We start from the raw sequence: 19,918 nt of genomic DNA on the forward strand, positions 1-19,918 counted from the left end.
AATGTCAACCCCCGCGTTGCACTAGTTGACGAGAGGGTCTCCATCACAGCCAACAGTCTTCAGTCATTACAGCGAGTGACGGTACAGGCGTACGTGAAAGAAGGAAAGGCGGTTTTCAGCTCATGTGGCCATTTTCTAGCAGACAAGGAAGGACAGATTGATGTCAGCCAACATGCTTCAGTTGGTGGAACGTACAAAGGTATTTGAATAATCTCCATAGAAATAATATAAAAAGTGAGGATTAACAACCTTAATTCTTATTTTACCAAGTTCGTACACAATAAGATCGTATTCCAGTAGCTCTCTGTTGGACTGCATTGTATTCGGCCTCGTTTTCATATGATTACTCTTTACACAACAAAGATGAAGTAGAAGTCGGTCCTGTCACTTTTGAGCAGAAGCTTGCCTAACTTGTTCCTCATTACTGAGAAGGTATATATGATAGTGAAGGTATATTCGTTGGTATTCACATGTTACTCATTGTACCAGGATTTGTTCAGGTGTTGACAACATGGGCCTCTTCTGGAGTATGAATCCTGTTCCTGGAGTGTCCCTTAAGCCACTTCTCAGACAGGCAGACGTGACGACACCTCTGGTCTTCAGACTATCTGTCATGAATGACCACATCCCCTTTGCTGATCTCCAGCTTCCTTCGTCAGTTGTTCTGGCAACAGGCGAGTTACAACGCTGGTACAAACACGAGACCGTCAGGAGAGTCGAAGTGCGTGAGGGTTCCTTGAGAGGAACTCTTTTCTTGCCTGCAGGTAAAGTATTGTATCTCTTTGGTTCATGTGGATTTCACACGTTTGGAATTATCAACAACAGGGGTATCTAAATTAGTATCATGACAGAGAAATAGATACTTAAAACGTAACACTCAGACTGTAATTTCCACCCAGTTTAGAATGCGACCAAATACATTGGCGATCATGAGCGAACGCCACAGACTGGGCTGTTCTTGCGCAGTGAACTAAAGTCAAACCTCCCTGTACCCGACCAACTTCTTCAAGGCGCCTCTGCATTCTTTGGATCAATCTCTGGATTAGATTCTGAGGAATTCTGTCCCATTTTAGGCCGTCGTGTTCGACAAAGAGACCCACCTGTCCATTCGCTCAATGAATTGAAAGTTGCTGCATGAGGAATTGGACATAATTCCTCACAATCAAATCCAGAGACTGATCCAAAGAATGAGGAGGCGTCTTGAGGAGGCAGTTCTTTAGGTTCAGGGAGGTTACAGATACTGATTGAAAGTCAATATTTGGACTAGCAGGACATTGTTCTTTAATTCCGTGAACCTGAAGTGTGCATGGTACTAACACTTTAGTCTGTGCAACAAAAGTGACATTCGTAATGCTTTGGATGAAATTAAGTCATTTTCCAAATCTGTAACACCTCAAAATAAAAACACATTGTGTCATGGTAATCTTGGTAATATATATATGCTGGAAAACATGTAATGTTTACAGGTAAAGGCCCCTTTCCTGGAGTGCTCGACATGTTTGGTTCCACAGGTGGTCTGGTGGAGTTCCGAGCTGCATTGTTGGCTTCGAGAGGCTTTGTTTCCTTTGCTCTCGCCTATTTTAGATACGATGATCTCCCATCCTCTTTGGCTGACGTTGACTTTGATTACTTTCTTGTAAGTTGTTATCCCTGGATAATACTATATACAGTACATGGATAACTGATGACAATATCTGTTTTGCTGTAAACTACTATACACTACTACTACACTACTATTGACTAGCCCAGAATTGTGTTTGTCACTTATTACAATGGGACACTGACATTTATTGAATGATTGTGTAAACCTGGGACATGATTGTTCATGTCGTATATTTCTTCTCCGTATAAAACACTTTGATTTATGCCATTGCCACGCTGACGGGATTAAGGCAGTAGATTTAACATTTAAGAAATTTACTGTTTGAACTTGTTTAGGATGCTGTAGACTGGTTGTCCTCTCATCCAAGTGTACATGGAGAGGGTATCGGTGTGGTCGGTGGCTCCAAGGGAGGTGAACTGGCCTTCCTGCTTGGCATGGCCACTGACAAGGTGAAGGTAGCTTAATCGTCAGTGAGATACCTCCAAGACACACTTAATCAACTTAAATATTCAAAGGGTTAATCAGGTGTTGAAATGAGGATATGTGTGTATATCATCAGTATAGGTAACGTATAAATTCATGTGAAATCGGTAACAAAAACTAGACGGAATCATCCGAGGAATCAATGTAAGGAACAAGTATTAGTCAAATATTCTGAAGTATATATCGAATTATGCTTACACTCAACACAATCAAAAGTCATTTTCCCCACACACTGCTTTCACTGTGTATAAAACTTCTTTCACTAAAGGTTAACTAGAGCCTTACTATCTTGCTTTTATTAACAGGTGAAGGTTTTGGTGAATATCAGTGGCCTTCCAGTTTATTCATTTGAGGATGTAAAGAAATCAGGAGAGATTTATTGGAAAGGGGTGAGGTAAGATTTTGATGTATTATATACACGTCATATTCTTTGGGAGTCTGTAAATCTCATCTCCCCAGTGCCTCATACCGCAACTAAATCATTTGTTGATTGTATGGCCAAAAGGTCGGTTGAGCATGGCAATAATGTATTTGATTTTGAAACCACCTATATATATATTTATCATATAATGGGTAGGTCGCCCTCGTCATTCGGCGATCGAATCAGAATTAACCATCAGGAATCTGGATAAACTACAGAGATAATTGCTTTCATTATCAAAAGAACAGTCTAATATACTGAAAATCAGTGTCTAACTGTGACGTAGCTAAGGCATTTTATAAGTTTGGGTAACTTTGGAGATATAAATTTCGACACAATTTTGCGAGGGCACGAGGCCTAGCCAAGCGGGATCAGTAGCCATATCTGTGCTTGTAGACCTCTGCGGCTTGAACCTTTCTCCACAAATTAAAATAGTTGGATTTGGCCGAAATATGTTTGAATTGTTACCTTGTTTCGTTTTGTCGCTGTGTGTACATCTGACTACACTTCTTAACGTTACGACAGGACAGACCGACTGTCAACAACGTCTGACCGTGGCCGTGACGTCTCATAGACTAGGGTTAGAGTAGCTTCCCTTTGACAAAGGGCAGTTACTCTAGCAGACAGACCGATGGATTGCCGAGAAAGGCAATTAAAAACAATTATTGTTTTGCGTATATGTTGCTTCACCACTGTATAAGAAAGAGATTTCAGTTGGAACTATATTGGCTACTGTCACTGTCCGACTGACACATCACTTACCCTGTGACGTATTAAATATTAATCCGCGCATTCCAGGAAAACTCGCAATATTTCGGTAATGTTTTTGAGAGAGGGAAAGCGAGTTTGAAGCACAGAATTAAAGAATGACATTATATGATAAAGAGGTTATCACGCTTGTGTGTTTGGGGATGGTAAATAGCCTGTATTAGCAATAAACACTATGTATTTAGCTCCCCAAGGGTCGCTAAATACAATGTTTATTCCTAATGCAGGATATTTACCATCCCCAAACACACTCACGTGATAACCTCTATGACAAGTATAATGAACGTTCTTTCATAAATGGATGCTGTCTCAACCAGCAGCAACTTCCCCTGACGTATTACTTGTGTGTGTCTTACTTACTAGAACATAAACACTTTTCAAATATTGCAATATTTCAAATCTGCAGATGAGGTAACGTTGCTTTCATTCTTGTATCACAAACTTTAACATGGTAAAATCATTCTCATAATGATCATTGTGCATATACTTTTTCCACAATGTTGAGAGCGATTGATCACATCGATGTATGTATATTCAATAGTTCAGCAAATACATTTATTTGTACGTTTCCCACAAAATTGATTCCAGCCGATTTATATTTAGTGTGGATATCACGAAACTGAAACACACAGATGAAGGTTTTTACACCAGAGATGCTGTTCCCTATGACTCTGAGGTTATTCCGGTTAGTTGCTTCTCTCAAAGTATTGCCAGAATTCTATATGTTTTCAAAATGTTTTGCAAAATATTGTTCAGCTCTTAAAAGAGGAAGAAAAATAACCGATGAGTGGTCTCTGGTGGGTTCCTAAATGTCTCCGACCTGCGTCATTGTGGCTTTCATCTCCTATAATGTGTTTAACAAGACTCACTCAAACTTGTATCATGGTGAGTAGTTCATAGTCAAGCAGTTTGACATGGCTGATAAATAAAAGAACGTTATATCTCAACATGAAAATACTTTCATACACTTCTGTGACGAACATGTGAACATTTTTGTTATTCTTTTCAAGTTCTTTTGCCATCTCATGGCATGTGCCAAACTATTCTACAGGGCCATACGAACGAAGTCGAAGGAAGCATAATCCCCAATGTGTTAATGACATAACAACATTCACGGGACTGCTAAATATTCAGGTTTTATAGCTGTAGAACAATTATTGGTTTTTTTAAGTGCCAGATTGGTAACATAATCTAACATTGGTCCATTTCACGTCAGCTAATGTGATAATGTATATATGCAGGCTTGGAAGAATAATGCCCAAATATTATACCTTGTTGGTGACGATGATGGTCTCTGGAAAACTGACCATGCTAACACATTCATGGAGAGTTGCCCCAAAGAGAAAAGGAAGACTATTGAACTTGTCTCCTATCCAGGAACAGGTCACCTCATCGAACCTCCATATATGCCTGTGAATAGAGCACAGTACCATCCATTGCTTGGTGAGTAATCAAGCAACACCATGTAACTATTAGATCAATTCTTCGTTTCCTTTCGAAGTAGCAAGATGTTCGTAGATTTCAAGGATATCCTTGAAATCCCTTGGTAGTATCTTTGGAACATTGATCATGAGAGTTCATTGGCCGACAAAAAGTATTGTTTCAGGATATAGAGATTTTATTGTTTTCTTTCAAACATGGTCTTGTTGAAGATATTGGCCCCAGATAGTGTCAATTTATAGTTTATGAATACAAGCCTCTTGCTCTATGTGATAGGGAATATAAAAGTAGTTCTGCATTGTGAAACGCATTATGGACGCACACGGTTTTCACTCATGATAACATATATTTTCCTATGACATTGGTACAATGTATGAAGTCCATTCTTCATGTCTCATGTTGTGATATGGCTGGAATAGGGTTGTGTGAAGCCATACTCACCCACACACCTCACTCGATAAAGGATCAACCATGTATCATACCAAATGAGACATATATCCCCCTTGGGGACCCGGGTTAGACAAGAATGTGCCCTCAGCACTCCATTGCTTGTCGTAATAGGCGACCGAATTGGGCAACCCGTTTTCCGTGGGTTGCGTCACTGTCTCGCGGGAGGACGGGAATCTGGTGGTTGAGGGCAATGGAGACAGGAAGTGGTGTTCCATTTGCCCAACACACCACTTTGACCCTTACTTCGCCTAGACGCCTATCAAACAATTTTGATGATGAAATATGATAATCTACCTACCTATGTGGCTGAAATAATGCCGATGCGACGTTAAATTTTAACTCACTCACTTATGCAAATATTGCCAAAAGTCCTATGCTCGAAGGCGGTGGGTCATTGACCAATCTGGTGATGTCGAGCTCCGAATTATATATGTCTCCAATGTTCTGTCATGTGCCGAACCATCTGGGCATGTCATTTTGTAGACAAATGTAGCTATTCGCGATGTATTTGCTGGAGTATACCACCCCTGTAGCTCTGGTGTTGCAGCCCGGCTTCCACAGCAGCGCCGTCCTTGCAGACACTCGATGGCGGGTGGGGAGTAGGATGCTGAAACATGTCATACAAACGTAGGCATGTAGATTCTCTCTAATCTGATTAAGATGTGCCTTCACTAGTGGCTGATTCTTGGCCAAGGTTCATTGTCATCGCATCCTCTGGTGACATTCCTCTCAAACAAAGGTTGTTGTTTCTGCACATAAATCACCTTATTCTAGCTAATGCATTGTGCGAGATCGTGCTCGCTGTCTCGCAGACTTGACAGAGGATGAAATAGTTCATGAATTGACACACCAAGGTTTTACCACAGTTAAGCGCTCTACAAGAAGAACACAGGATGGAAGTATTGTAAACACTCAAACGTACCTTTTCACTTTTTTCGCTTTTTAGTTGTCCCCAAATCAATTAAAACTGGCTATTTTAACCTCGGAGTGGAGGTTTATGTTCTAAATACACTCTGGTAGTGTTACAAATGTCAAACGTTCGGCCACGGAGCCAAATTTTGCACTGTCAAGACTAGATGCTTCCGTTGCAGTGGAACTCATGAGAGTCAGGTTGCACAAATATGTGTTATTTTAATTTATTAGGCTAACTTTGCTTGAAGGGATCATGTCAATCCTCCTGGGGTCCATGAGGTAGCAAGGGTATTGTAAGTCCCAAGTATGGTGATCTACCTTCACTGGCGATCTATAGTCCGTTTTTTATAATTCCGTACTAATTGTACATCTTTGTCTGTGTTAAGTCTAGTTAGTTTACTGTCCTTCGTTGGCAGATTTTTATATACGTTTCCATGTATTTATCTTGTCTAACGCTTGGTAGTCACGATATGGCTGAAATATTACCGATGTGACATACAATTTTAACTCACTCACTGAGACGTATTCTCTCTATCTCTGGATACTGCAAGGACCTTATACATCAGCAACAACAATGCCTGTTCATTTCTCTCAAAGCTAATAATATCTGATGTGTACACTTTGTTCACACTCTTAATTTAATGATCCTGAAGAACATGCCGCATACTACTATTTAAACAGGTACACAGGTAATCATGTATTTTAACATCGTGAAAACTTTATCAGTTACATCTGTACTATACTTGACTCACCATGTTTCACCGGGGTCCATGCAGGAAGCAAAGGTACTGTACTGACCATACATGGTCCCTAGTATGGTGATCACCATCAGTGACTGACGATCTCTCGCCCATTTTTATATTGTGTTGTTAACTCATACTTTCTGCCTTTATATATTCTCAACTAGTTTTAAATCGAATCTGTGATATTCTAGTTATTGTATTGTCCATCGTTGACAGCTTTATTTAGTCACAATATGTGTATTATTAACGTACTTCTCGTCACGATATGGCTGAAATGACGATGTGACGTTAAATCTTAACTCACTCACTCACTGTATGTGTTTACAGGCAAGACCGTGGTAATGGGAGGGCATCATCAAGCTCATGCTGCAGCGCAGGAGGACGCCTGGAGAAGAATTCTCAACATCCTTCAGAAACATATCTCGTAGACACCTCTGACATCTGACCTATGCTGGTCGCAAAAGGGGACAAAATAATCTTTTTAAGATACAATAAAATAGAGATGGGAAAGAAAGTCACTGGAAAGAAAACACTGAACCACACAGGGAGGAATTCATAACTATTTCGAATGGAAGAGTCTATTGGTATTATCATGTATAAAGGAAGTGGAAAGCTTTATTAACCATTTTACGTAGAAGCCAGTTTCACATGTATATGTTATCTGCCTTACAGCATTTATTAACCTGATGCAGGAGTAAGTATATGCTCCGAAATGTCCATTGATTCTCTTCCTTATGTGTATCACTTCTAAAAGCACTTAATTCACTACGCGAGGCGTCTGGTCCAGATGGTGTACCTTTAGAGTTAAAAAAACCCGCTGTTTATTATCCCGTATTTTGAGGTTTTATTTAACTCGATTATAGACAAAAGTGAGTTACCTGATTCTTGGAATATAGGTATGATTCTACTTCTTTTAAAGAAAGGTGACATTGCAGATCCTAATGAATACCGTGGAATCTCACTTCTGAATGTAAGTGGTAAAGTGTTCACGTCTACGGATTTGGTAAGACACAAACTTTATTATTCATGTGTCAAAGTCTGGATTTAGAAATAATTGCTCCACTGCTCATAATATTTTTGTTTTACAATCTTTGTGTCAAAATATCTTCGAAAGCCTAGACACAGGTTTAATGCCGCCTTCATAGACTTCGGTAAAGCCTTTGATTTCGTAGACGAACAGAAGTTATTGTAAATAGATATCCTTCTTTTGCTGTTCGCTGATTATGTAGTGTTGGTGGATGACTCAGTGAGTGGTTTCCAGGAATAAAATGTTTGTATTTATATGAATATTGTTAATAGTGTGCTTTGGAGGTAAATTCAGATAAATCCAGTATATTAGTCCTTCGCAATTGGCGGATATTTTTAGTGTAGAAAATAAAATAAAATAAAGTTGTTACATATTATATGAATTTTGGTATGTTTTCATTGAGGTTAGCCTGGTCCGGTTGTGGTGGGGAGGGGGGAGTGAAACTCTCTCTCTCTCTTCAAGCTAGAAAGGTTCTGTTTCCAGATTACTAAAAGTTTACCCTTCCCTTCCATTTTGCGTTGTTATATTTTTATACTAAAATAATGCCTATATTATTATAACGGGGGCGGAGATTTTGAGTTTCTTGTACAGAGGAGATATTTGAGAAAGTACAAAGTCTTTTTTTCAAAATATCTAAACTTGGCTAAAATTTGGCGATGGTCTATAAACATAACATTTTTTACTTAGAAATCAACAGCGGTGTACACTTTCCATAAGTACGTTACTGATTTTCATGTACATTACCCTTATGATTCCAACGCAAAGTGTGCTAATTAACTGCGTCATCCTGAAGTGAAACGTTTTTTAATATATGCCCAACACGTCGATATGAAGCCCCATCTAATTTACAATGCTTTCGATGGTTCATTATTTTACTATCCCAAGACGAAGTAAAGAATCCAAATAATCGATGAATAATATCAGACAGGCGATCTTGCTCCATAGACTTAAGTCTGAGTATTATGTCAGAAATCAACAGTCTTGATACTCTCAATTGATATTTATTGTCCGTTATTCCTTGACAATAATGAGTGAAAAGCTCATTCGTTTGGATCTGTTAACATGCTTTTCCTTTGAACGTTAGCATTGAATGAACAGTGTTGAGGTTAAAGAAAATCTATGTTCTGCTATAGTTCATGACATGTTTCTCCAACATGGAGATCTTTCTCCAACATGGAGATCGCGACTTGATGGATAACAGCAATACATGCTTGCTGATCGGTCAATGAAATTCACCAGTTTGAGTTTTCAATACAGCACTCCTGACAAAACCCTTCTGATTAGGTTCAACAGACATAACACGAGCCACGGGCCACTGAAGTCTCGGTAAATTGTCATCCATTTTCAGGACAATGTCATCCACCTGGATATTCCGTTTCGGGATCGTCCATTTTTGCCGTTGCTGCAGTGACACCAAGTACTCCTTTCTCCATCTGGACCAAAAGATATTGGCCAAATATTGGATCCGTCTCCACCTTTTCAGCATGTAGACATCATTCTTCTGGAATTGACCAGGAGGTGGTACAGACACGCTAGTTTTCATCTGTAGGAGATGATTTGGAGTAAGTGGACATAGGTCATCAGGACTGTCAGATACTGAGGTTAGTGGCCGGGAATTGACAATTGCCTCAACTTCACACTTTAAAGTTTGGATCGATTCATCATCCAAGCATTCATTGAAATCCTTCAAGAGATCGGGTTTTTCTAACTGTTCTGATGATCCGTTCCCAGATGCCACCCATGTGACTGGCCGATGGAGGGTTAAAGTTCCATTTGATGCTACTTTTCAACAGGTCGGATTTGATACTATCCTGATCCATTTCTGACACAGTCTTCTGTAGTTCTCGTGTTGCGCCCATGAAGTTGGTGCCATTGTCACACCATTTCTCTGAGATTTGTCCTCTACGTGCTACGAAGTTTCTTAGAGCATGAATAAAAGAGTCAGTGTCAAGTGAATTTGCCGTTTCAATATGCACTGCTCGGCTAACTAAACACGTGAAGAGTGACCGAAGCGTTTTACGTACTTGCGTCCATCTTAATTTGATAACGAAGCTACCGTAAAAATCGACACCGGTGAAGGTAAAGGGTGAAGCAGGATTGACTCTCCTAGATGGCAAGTCAGTCATTTTCTGATCACATCCAGTAGGTTTCTCCCAGCATGGAAAGTACATGGTTACGTCCTGCATGGGCTAGCTTTATGTGCTGGTCTGTAATGATCAGTGACGTCACGTGACTTCTGTAAGGAAGTATAACTGGGTGCTTCATCTTCTTGGGGATATTAGCTCTGCCAATGCGACCCACGACTCTGAGAATTCCACTTTCAAGGAATTGGTCAATTTTATACACTGAACTTGTCCTTGGAACTCGGCCTCGCGTACCTTCACATCCTTGAAGCAGTTCAAACTCTTTGCTGAAGTGTATTGTCTGCACAAATTGAAGAAACTCTTCTGTGCTCGACTGAGGTCCTCCACAGAAAGAGATCTGTTACCTTTAGCATGCTTCTTATTGTTGTATTGATGTTCCGTGACTTAAGTGAGTCAAACAATCCGTGATATATGGCTACAGCACGATTGAAAAGATACCAGCTGGAGTAATGTTCCAACAATTTATTCACAGTGTTGTGAGAGCAGTCATGCTGTGTTGCATCGGTTGCCGTGACTGTTTCTTCAAGCATCTTCTCATCATGGATAAGAGGTGGCTGTACTGTGGCCATTCTGATTCTGAAGAAGAAAGAAATTTGGGCCCATGAAACCAGTTCATACAGGTAAGCAGATGTGATGCAGGTACACCTCTGGATGCAACATCAGCCGGATTGCTTTTTAAATCGACATACTTTCACTGAGAAGGTTCTGAAAAGTCTCTGATTTGCTTGACACGGTTGGCAACGAAGACTGGAAACCTCTTTGTTTCATTGCTGATATAGTGTAACACCGTCGTTGAGTCTGTGTGGTTAGTGACACTTTCAGGTGTAGTCTCCAGTTCCTTCATGAACAGTTGTCCGATGTGAACTGACACAGTGGCTGCAGTTAATTCCAACCTGGGAACAGTGATAGTTTTCACTGGAGCAAGCCTAGACTTTCCAATCAAGAAAGCTGTGTGAATACCGCCTTCATCGTCAGACATACGTAGATATGCTGCAGAATCGTATCCAACAGTGCTTGCATCAGAGAATATATGTAGTTGAACAGAAACAACATGTCCAAAATCAGCAGGTTTGTGACATCTGTCAATCCGTAGTGTACTCAAATGCTGAAGCTCTTCTATCCACTGCTCCCATGATGCCTTGTATTCCACGGGTATGTCATCATCCCATCCGAGCTGCTTGTTGATGCACAGATCCTGTAAAATCTTCTTGGCTGGTAACAAAACCGGTGCAACAATTCCTAAAGGATCGTAGAATGACGACATCGTAGACAAGAGTCCTCTTCGTGTGAATGGCTTACTCTTCACATGAACTGAGAATCCAAAAGCATCACCGTTTATATGCGACTATATCCCTAGAGCACGTTCAACAGGCAATTCATCATAGTCTAAATCACGTGTTTGGAGTTCGTTTGAGTGATGCTCCTGTGGTATGGATCTGAGAAGATTGCGACTGTTAGCTGTGAACTTAGTAAGCTCGAAGCCACCTTCTGCACATGATTTCTGCAGAGAGTCCACTAAGTCATGGCTGCCTCTTCCGTGCATTCTGATTTGAGACAATCATCAACATAAAAATTGTTGCAGATTGTGTCAGCAGCAAGGCTTCCATACTTCTCATCAGCTTTCTTTGCAGCAGCTTTGAGAGCAAAGTTGGATATGCTGGGGGAAGAAACTGCTCCAAAAATGTGAACAGCCATCCTATACTCATGTAGCTCCGAGTTCAAGTCACCATTTGGCCACCACAGAAAGCGTAACAGATCATGTTGATGAGGAGGAACACGAATTTGATAAAACATGGCTTCAATATCAGCCATGAAGGCAACTGGTTCATTTATGAATTTGGTAAGAACACCTATCAGCGAGTTCGTGAGATCATGTCCTTGCAAGAGTATGTCATTGAAAGAAAACCCTTCAAACTTTGCTCTGCAGTCAAATAATACGCGGATTTTTGAAGGCTTCTTCGGATGGTATACACCATGGTGTGGCAGATACCAAACCTTTCCTGGTACAGGTGCCAGCTCATCAAATGGGACCTTGTAGGCATATCCTTTGGAAAGAAGACTATCCATAAAAGCAGTATAATGTTCATGATACTCATCATCGTGTAGCATTTTCTTCCTTTGCCCCATTGCTCTCTTGTCGGCTTGCTCTCTGTTGTTGGAAAACTCAATGTCTGGATCCCTGAGAGGTAATGGCAATTCAAAGTGGCCGTTAACTTCTGCGATGCCTTTATTTGCCATATCGATAAACTGTTCATCCTCTCTAGAGAAACCACGTTCACCAGGTAACATTCCAGTGTCCTGGGGATTAAAATCCATTTCGAACATATTCAGTATCACATCAGTGCGACACTCTTTTGCCAAGGTGAGTTCTTGGAAGAGAAGTAGCACGAAACACTTCCGTATTTATCCTGCTTGTGGTTCGAACTGTCTACACCAGTCATGAAACTACTTGACTTGGCTCCATCTTTCTTTGAACTCTTGCCTTGTTTGGATCCCCAGTGAACTTGACTCTTGGATATAGCTTCCTTTCCAAACACAGGCTCATTAGCAGATCTAGAAGCAAACTCAATGAAATGCACAAGATTTTCAAAGTCAACAGTCCTGTTGCTATGAAGTTTTTCTCTGGTCACATGATCACGCCATTTATTCTGTAGATGCACTGGCAACTTCAACACAACAGCTTGCAAGTTAACAGAATGGTTAAGATCAGTCATGTGTGACATAGTTTTCATTGCATGAAAACACTTGATGAGGAAGTGAGAGAATTGTTTAAGTCCATGACAATCATCATGCTTGATCTGAGGCCATGATAGAACTTGATTAACATAGGCAGTTGAAACTTTGTATTGGTCACCATACTCACTACTCAACAGGTCCCTGGCCTTAGTGTAGCCGTCCTCTGGATCCATGTAGAGACATCCAGCGGTCAAGTCCTTTGGTTCTCCCTCAAGCTGCTGCTCCAGGTAGTAGAGTCGACCTGTAGAGCTGCTAGTATAAGGAACAATACGGGCATCAAAAGACATGATAAATGCACCATATTCTGTAGGGTCACCTTTAAACTTTGGCACCTTAGGCTGAGGTAACAACATAGCTGTTGCCATCTGTCTATGAGCTTGCAAAATCAGTTCATTCTGATCATGCAAATGTTGGGATGTATCTTCTGTCCTAGAGCTTTCCATACCAGGACACTTTGAAAAGGATGGTTGAAAGTCGGAAGCATTAGGGTTAAGCCCTTTCTGATGCACATTATCGTCCAAAGTTTCATGTTTTAATACAAGATGAGGCCTTTTGTCAAAAGGTTTCAAAATGGGCTTACCACTTTCAATAATACTGGCATCTGACAACTGGAGCTTAACATCAGCACTATATGAACTACCTACTCCAAGACATGGGGGCATGTTGCCAGGAGATCTTAACATATCAGGCACAGTAGCTTTGACATCAGGCATAATAGGCTTGACATCAAGCATGATAGGATTGACACTAGGTCTTGATGCTACAGAGATCCTATTATCATGAACAACTAAAGAGTCAGAAACATAAGGATTACACTCCACTACACCAGGCGTATTAGTTCTTGTGTCTGCTTGTGAATCAGCATAGACTTTCTTACGTGCCTGAGATTTAGCAATTTTTATGTCTAACTTCAAAGATTGCAATTTCTTAGACTCTTCAAGTAAAGACTTTTCAACTAAAAGTTCAGCCAACCTTGCACGCTCCTTTGTATATGCTGACCTGGTTGAACTCCTGGAATGTCTCGATGACTTGAAACCTTTTGATGACTCGAATTCTCTAGAAGACACACTTTCAAAGTACCTACATTTCAAAAATACCAAAGGCAACAGGAAAAGAAAACCAATTATTTCAAATCAGATGGGGAACGCTACAATGATTTTTTTCCAATTCATGAGCTCCATAGTGCCCTTGGACAAGCTCATGATACAGCTGATAATATACATTTAGTACATCAACCACTGAAACATTTACTGATATGATTTTTGTAAATCTGGTAAGTTTCCTTCATCATGGCATGATGCCATATATGATTGTTCGAATACCAAAACCGGGACGGGATCATACCGATCCCTCAAATCATATACCCATTTCAATGAGTAGCTGCGTTTGCAAAACCATGGAACGCATGGTCAATTAGAGACTAACATGTCTGACTTTTTGTGGATGATTTTAACATATCTTTTCGTGGTAAAAATATGCATACTATTAAAAGACAATTGCAATTATGTCTCAATAAAATACATGAATGGTCTTTAGAAAACAACTTTATTTACGTTTGTACTTAGAATGTAATAATTTAATCACACATATTCAATATGGTTTTCGTAAAAAATCACAGTACCATTGACCAACATATTTAGTTCGATTAGGGTCATCGTTAAGAATGCAATTGTAAACAAACAACAAGCAGTGTCTATATTTTTTATCTACAAAATGCGTATGATACTGCAGTGAAGCACGGTATTTTAACAGATTTACACGATTTTGGATCGCGAAGCCGTTTGCCACAATTTATATCCAACTTTATAACATACAGCATTTCAAGTCCGCACAGGTTCTACACTGTCTGATCATTATAAGCAGGATCAGGGTGTCCCACTGGGCAGTATTTTGTCTGCCACTTTGCTTAGTATTAAAATTAATAGTCTCTCTAAAGTTTTAAATGATTCAATTGATGGATCACTTTTTGTGGGTGATTTCAACATATCTTGTCGTGGTAAAAGCAGACATACTATGAAAAGAAAATTGCAATTATGTCTCAAGAAAATACATGAATGGTCTTAAGAAAACGGTTTTCAATTTTCTAAATCTAAAACAACTTTATTTACTTTTGTACTGTGTTGTCAGCACTGTATCCGTGCTCATGGGTTTCACCAAGGTGGAGAACGTCTAAGACCTGCATCACTTTGGGCTTTCCTCCCATACCAAGCAGACACACTATGATATAAGTAGAATACTATTCAAAGTGGCATAAAACCCAACTCACTCAGTCGTTACTTTTGTGCACGGTTCCGTTTGCTTAACTTGGTTTGTGTTGTGATTACTTCCAGTTTAGATTTGAAGTATGTCCAGAAGAATGTTACTATGTTCAACCAACACATCATGAATATATCATGCATTATGTTTTAGGACATTAATTTCCTATGTATTCAGAAGCAAAGAACATATTCGGGTGTATAATCTCTGTCGGAGCAACAAACCATGCAGAATCGTACACCGCCACATGAAACGGTTTGAATCATACATTACATACAGTGAACTATTTGAAACAATACTGTGCTCAACTATGCACCATACATGAAATTATGAAGAAAACTTAATTACAAATTTCTCATATCAAACCGGTTGTTTTACATGTGTTGTTTATTGAAAAAGGCCATACTTTATAGAAGCCTGGTATTTAATCGTGTTGAACACTAAGCTGCAATAGCAGTGTGCAGGGAGAGAGATTCAGTGCGCGTTAGATGCTTGACCTGAATTTCGCGCTGGAACCTTTCTCGTTGGGTGCCTGAAAAGCATAAGATACATTGCAAAGGTGGTGCGCAATAGAGCTATTCGGGTAAGGCAGACAATCACTCACTCTCAGTGATACAGCTTGAATAAGATACGATGTAAAGCATTGCAAGGTCAGTGCATGATAAAGCTTTGTACTACGCCTATAGCTAAAGGAGATATTCACTCAATGCGCAATAGATTCTTTTTACAAAATATGAACCGGTTAACTTTATATTATAAGATATATTTCCCCTGAATATTTGTTTCGCTTTAAAAACAAAATGAACAAATTGCATGGACAATCTACATTACGAAGCGTGATAAAATCATAGAAAATCAGGCGACTGGCTAACACATGTCCGGATTAAGTCACGCTTACTAGTGTAAATTTTCATTGATCTCGACAAACCATAAGTTACTGCATTGAACCATGGTAGTTAATAGGATTTTCAAGATTTGAGAGATGGCTTACCTCATTTTATATTACAAGTTGTAAAAGCAATGCAATTTCAAGTCCGAGTGGGTTCCACCATGTGTGAACATTATATTCAGGATCAGGGTGTCTCGCAAGGCAGTATTTTGTCTGTCACTATATTTAGTATTGAAATAAATAGTCTGTCAACGATTTTAAGTGATTCATTAAAGGGGTCACTTTTCGTTGATGATTTTTATATTTCATGTCATGGTAAACATATGCATACAACACAGTGGCAGTTACAAATATTATCCACAATTGGTCCCTTGAAAATAGGTTTAATTTTCTGCAGAAAAAATAAGTGGCATATGGAACCCGAACTATTTTTGAATGGCACCTCTATCAAAGTTGTAAAGGAGGTCAAGTTCTTGTGACTTCTTTTTAATAACCATTTACTTTCTTACAGCTCATTTAATACCTTAAAGCTAAATGTCTGAAGGCACTCGATTTGTTCAAGCTGTTTCTAATTCAAAGTGGGGAAGGGATCGCACAACCCTCTTACACTTGTACAATCACTGAGGCGTTCAAAACTTGATTGTAAGTCCCCACGTTCCCCAGTATGGTGATCTCCTTTCAGTGGCTAGCAATCTATAGCCCGTTTTTATCATGTTATTGTTATGTATAAATGCGATCCTTTTTTTATGATTCCATACTAGTTCTAAAATCTTTTTTTTTCTGTGATAAGTGTTGTAACTGTACTGTGCTTCGTTGGCAGATTTTTATATACGCTTAATTGTATTTAATATATTTAACCCTTGATAGTCACGATATGGCTGAAATATTTCCGATGTGACTTAAAATTTCAACTCACTCACTCACCCACTCAAAACTTGTCTCCATCGTCTATGGTGGAGCATGTAAAAGTAATTTACAAAAACTTGATACTATCCATCAACAAGACCTGAGACGTTGCCTTCTCCCATTTACAGTCTGTATGTTAAAGCGGATGGGCCTTCCCTGAAACAACGCGTACGCCGTCTGATATTATCTTTACAATTCATCACTGAATTATATTCTAATCAGTCAGATCCAGCTTTGAATGCGTATTTAATCCTCTTTACGAAGATATTTACAATACAAAATCAACTTTTATTCCACCACTTGGAAAATGAATGTAATCTGTCATTTCCGCAGCTAAATTTAACATTCAAAATATACCTCCCATTTATCTTTTGTCAACACTTCCTTGGCAAATGGTAAGGCCAAGTGTAAACCTGACATTTATTTAACTAGACTTATGAAATCAGACACAAGCCCACTAAATTATAAACAAAACTTCTATCAATTACGAAACACATATGACACTTATATATCTATATTTACAAATGGATCCAAGGTTGCTGTCGCAGCTGCTTGTTCCACCGTCATTGGATTCAGAACAGTATCTTTACGATTATCAGATGACAGTTCCATATTCACAGCAGAAGCAAACGCATTTTCTACAGCAATAAAGTATATCAACAATAAATCAAAATATAAACAATTCATTATTTTTTTCAGATTCTCTTCCGTGCTTTCAGGCTATTAAAATATGTCATGTAAACATCCACTTTTAATCGAAATTCTTCAATTTTTGTAATGATATTGCTACTGGCCAATATGACATCGTCTTTTGTTGGATACCCAGCCATGTTGTTATCATTGGTAACACAATGGTCGATGTTGCTGCAAAGGCAGCACTCAAACACTCCACTTCTTATACCATGCAGTGATCATAAACCTTGAAATTAGATGTTACATCCGAGATCTGATGCAAAAGACGTGGGACACCAAAGTAGGTATTAAGAAATTTCATGAAATACAAAAACAAATATCGGTTATGTCCACCTGAGATTTCAGTCAGGATTTGAAGAGGTCATTTTACGACGATGTATATTTCAATGAATATTTGTTGACAGATGAGGATCCTCCGATCTGCATCCCTTGTGATGAGAGAATCACACCCATTCAGCTTGACTGTGTCGATTTTCCCATCACAAGGGAAATAATTATTTCAAATCATCATCGATGAAGGGTCTTTTTAATAGTATTAGTTCTCCTTCTTGTTTTATATATAGATCTGTAATCAATCAAGTTGTTTTACTGTCCTCTGTTGACAGGTTTTTGATAGTCCAATTGTATTTATTATGTCTAACATTTTATAGTCACGATATGGTTGAAATGCTACCGATGTGACTTTAAATATTAGCTCACTCACTCACGTACACTGAATAAACTATGTTTCGTCTTTTCTTCTTCTGTAACAACATATATATAATCCATGTAACGTAGTTTGTAATTTATACGAAAGGTGTGTGAGTGAGTGAGTTTTACGCCGCTTTTAGCAATATTCCAGCAATAACACGGCGGGGGACACCACAAATGGGCTTCACACATTGTACCCATGTTGGGAATCGAACCCGGGTCTTCGGCGTGACGAGCGCACGCTTTAACCACTAGGCTACCCGACCGCCCTATACGAAAGGTGACTGAAAAACATGCTTGAATATAATTGCGCTTTAGGGGAAAACAGTGATACTTTTGTTTGGGGATGAAATAACTAAAATACACACTGACAAATGTATGCTTAAAGTATTTATAAATCAACTTTTGGTCATGTTTGTTAATTTGTACATTTCATTGTTACCGCTATCCTGATGATGATGTATGTAATGTATTTGAGAGGTATTGATATAAGCGTTTATGCTTGATTGACAATTGGAATTCTTTTTCTGAACAAAATTATGTGTACACCATGTACATGAACATGATATTGGGGACATATAATAAAGCATATATCCTCCGAAAATTTAAATTTGAGTCAATGTTTATGCATGATTGAAAATTATAATCCAAGTGACGAACCATTCAAAACAAATTTTGAACATATAAATGGTAAATTTGATATATAGTATCGTCCTCATCATAGTTCATATCAATTTTGTCACGCCTTCGTGGTCAGCCCTGGGAGCGGAAGGTGCGGGGTTCGATCCCCTGCCGGGTCATACCAAAAGACGTCAAAAGATGGTACTTGTTGTTATCTTACCTGCCTGCATTAAGGGTCTAAAACAAGGACAAGTCGGCTCGGAGTCAGTGTACTCAGTGTCTGAGTGGGGTATTCATCTTAAACAGCGGCATGGTATCTCACTATAAAATCGGCTGTAGTCCGGACTAGTACAAGCACGCATGAACACAAACACGCACGACGTCAAACCCCATTTCACCTCACCTCACCATATCATTTTTGAACCATAAAACAAGTCTGTAAAATGAGTAATATTATTTTAATCTACAGAACTTGTTCCTGATTGATCACAGTGGATCTGAGAAGAAGAAACTATTTACACTAAAAAAATAATCCCATCTTTTGTAATCTACGACATTTAGATTATGCAGTCATGCGTCAGGTGCAGTTGCATATCAGACTGTTAAAGGCAGTATATTCCTCATTTTAATTTTAAACTTTAAAACCATTGACACTGACTGACTCCTGCTGGGGTCCGTGCAGGAAGCAAAAGGACTGTACGTCCCCATGGTGTCTGACCTGGTCATCTACCTTCAGTTACTGGCGATCGATAGCCCATATTCATATTGTGTTGTTAACGAACATTTCATTCTTTAAAATGTTCTCAACAAGTTTTAAATCGAATCCTTGGTGATCTAGCTATTATACTGATCATCGACGATGGTTTTCGTTCAGTCTAAACATATTTGGTATTTTTGTACAACTTCTCGTCACGACATGGCTGAAATATTGCCGATGTGACGTAAAGCATTCACTCACTCACTCACTCACTCACTCACTCACTCACTCATACTTGTTCAGGTGAACCCTTTACATGCATTTGTATGTTTGTGACAGTTGCTCACCTTCCCGTGAACATGTGGACTATTGTTGGAATCGTACAATGTACTATGATTTGGGAAGACATTTCTATGATGAGGTTTTAAATGAAAATGTT

General features: G+C 39.2%; 4 protein-coding genes and 1 pseudogene across 4 annotated transcripts; 1 reads left to right on the top strand and 4 right to left on the bottom strand.

The window, feature by feature from the left end:
* Positions 1-7,248, top strand: LOC139455760 (acyl-coenzyme A thioesterase 1-like). Its single transcript, XM_071237303.1, has 8 exons — positions 1-199; positions 501-764; positions 1,467-1,636; positions 1,939-2,052; positions 2,392-2,480; positions 3,879-3,960; positions 4,517-4,718; positions 7,148-7,248. Exons 2-8 carry the CDS (start codon positions 512-514, stop codon positions 7,246-7,248), a joined length of 1,011 nt encoding a protein of 336 aa, XP_071093404.1. The 5' UTR covers positions 1-199; positions 501-511.
* Positions 7,249-8,964: 1,716 nt separating this feature from the next.
* Positions 8,965-10,560, bottom strand: LOC139455074 (uncharacterized; annotated as a pseudogene).
* Positions 10,561-10,682: 122 nt separating this feature from the next.
* LOC139455075 (uncharacterized) lies at positions 10,683-11,255 on the bottom strand. Its single transcript, XM_071236650.1, has one exon. The coding sequence runs from the start codon at positions 11,253-11,255 to the stop codon at positions 10,683-10,685; it is 573 nt and encodes a 190-aa protein (XP_071092751.1).
* A 251-nt stretch (positions 11,256-11,506) lies between these two features.
* On the bottom strand, positions 11,507-12,307 carry LOC139455076 (uncharacterized). Its single transcript, XM_071236651.1, has one exon. The coding sequence runs from the start codon at positions 12,305-12,307 to the stop codon at positions 11,507-11,509; it is 801 nt and encodes a 266-aa protein (XP_071092752.1).
* Positions 12,308-12,324: 17 nt separating this feature from the next.
* Positions 12,325-13,092, bottom strand: LOC139455077 (uncharacterized). The gene has a single exon (XM_071236652.1). It carries the CDS (start codon positions 13,090-13,092, stop codon positions 12,325-12,327), a length of 768 nt encoding a protein of 255 aa, XP_071092753.1.
* Positions 13,093-19,918: the final 6,826 nt, after the last annotated feature.

The sequence above is a fragment of the Haliotis cracherodii genome, unplaced genomic scaffold (assembly GCF_022045235.1).
Source record: "Haliotis cracherodii isolate W230 unplaced genomic scaffold, xgHalCrac1.p SCAF_11, whole genome shotgun sequence".
Taxonomy (NCBI): Eukaryota; Metazoa; Mollusca; class Gastropoda; order Lepetellida; family Haliotidae; genus Haliotis; species Haliotis cracherodii.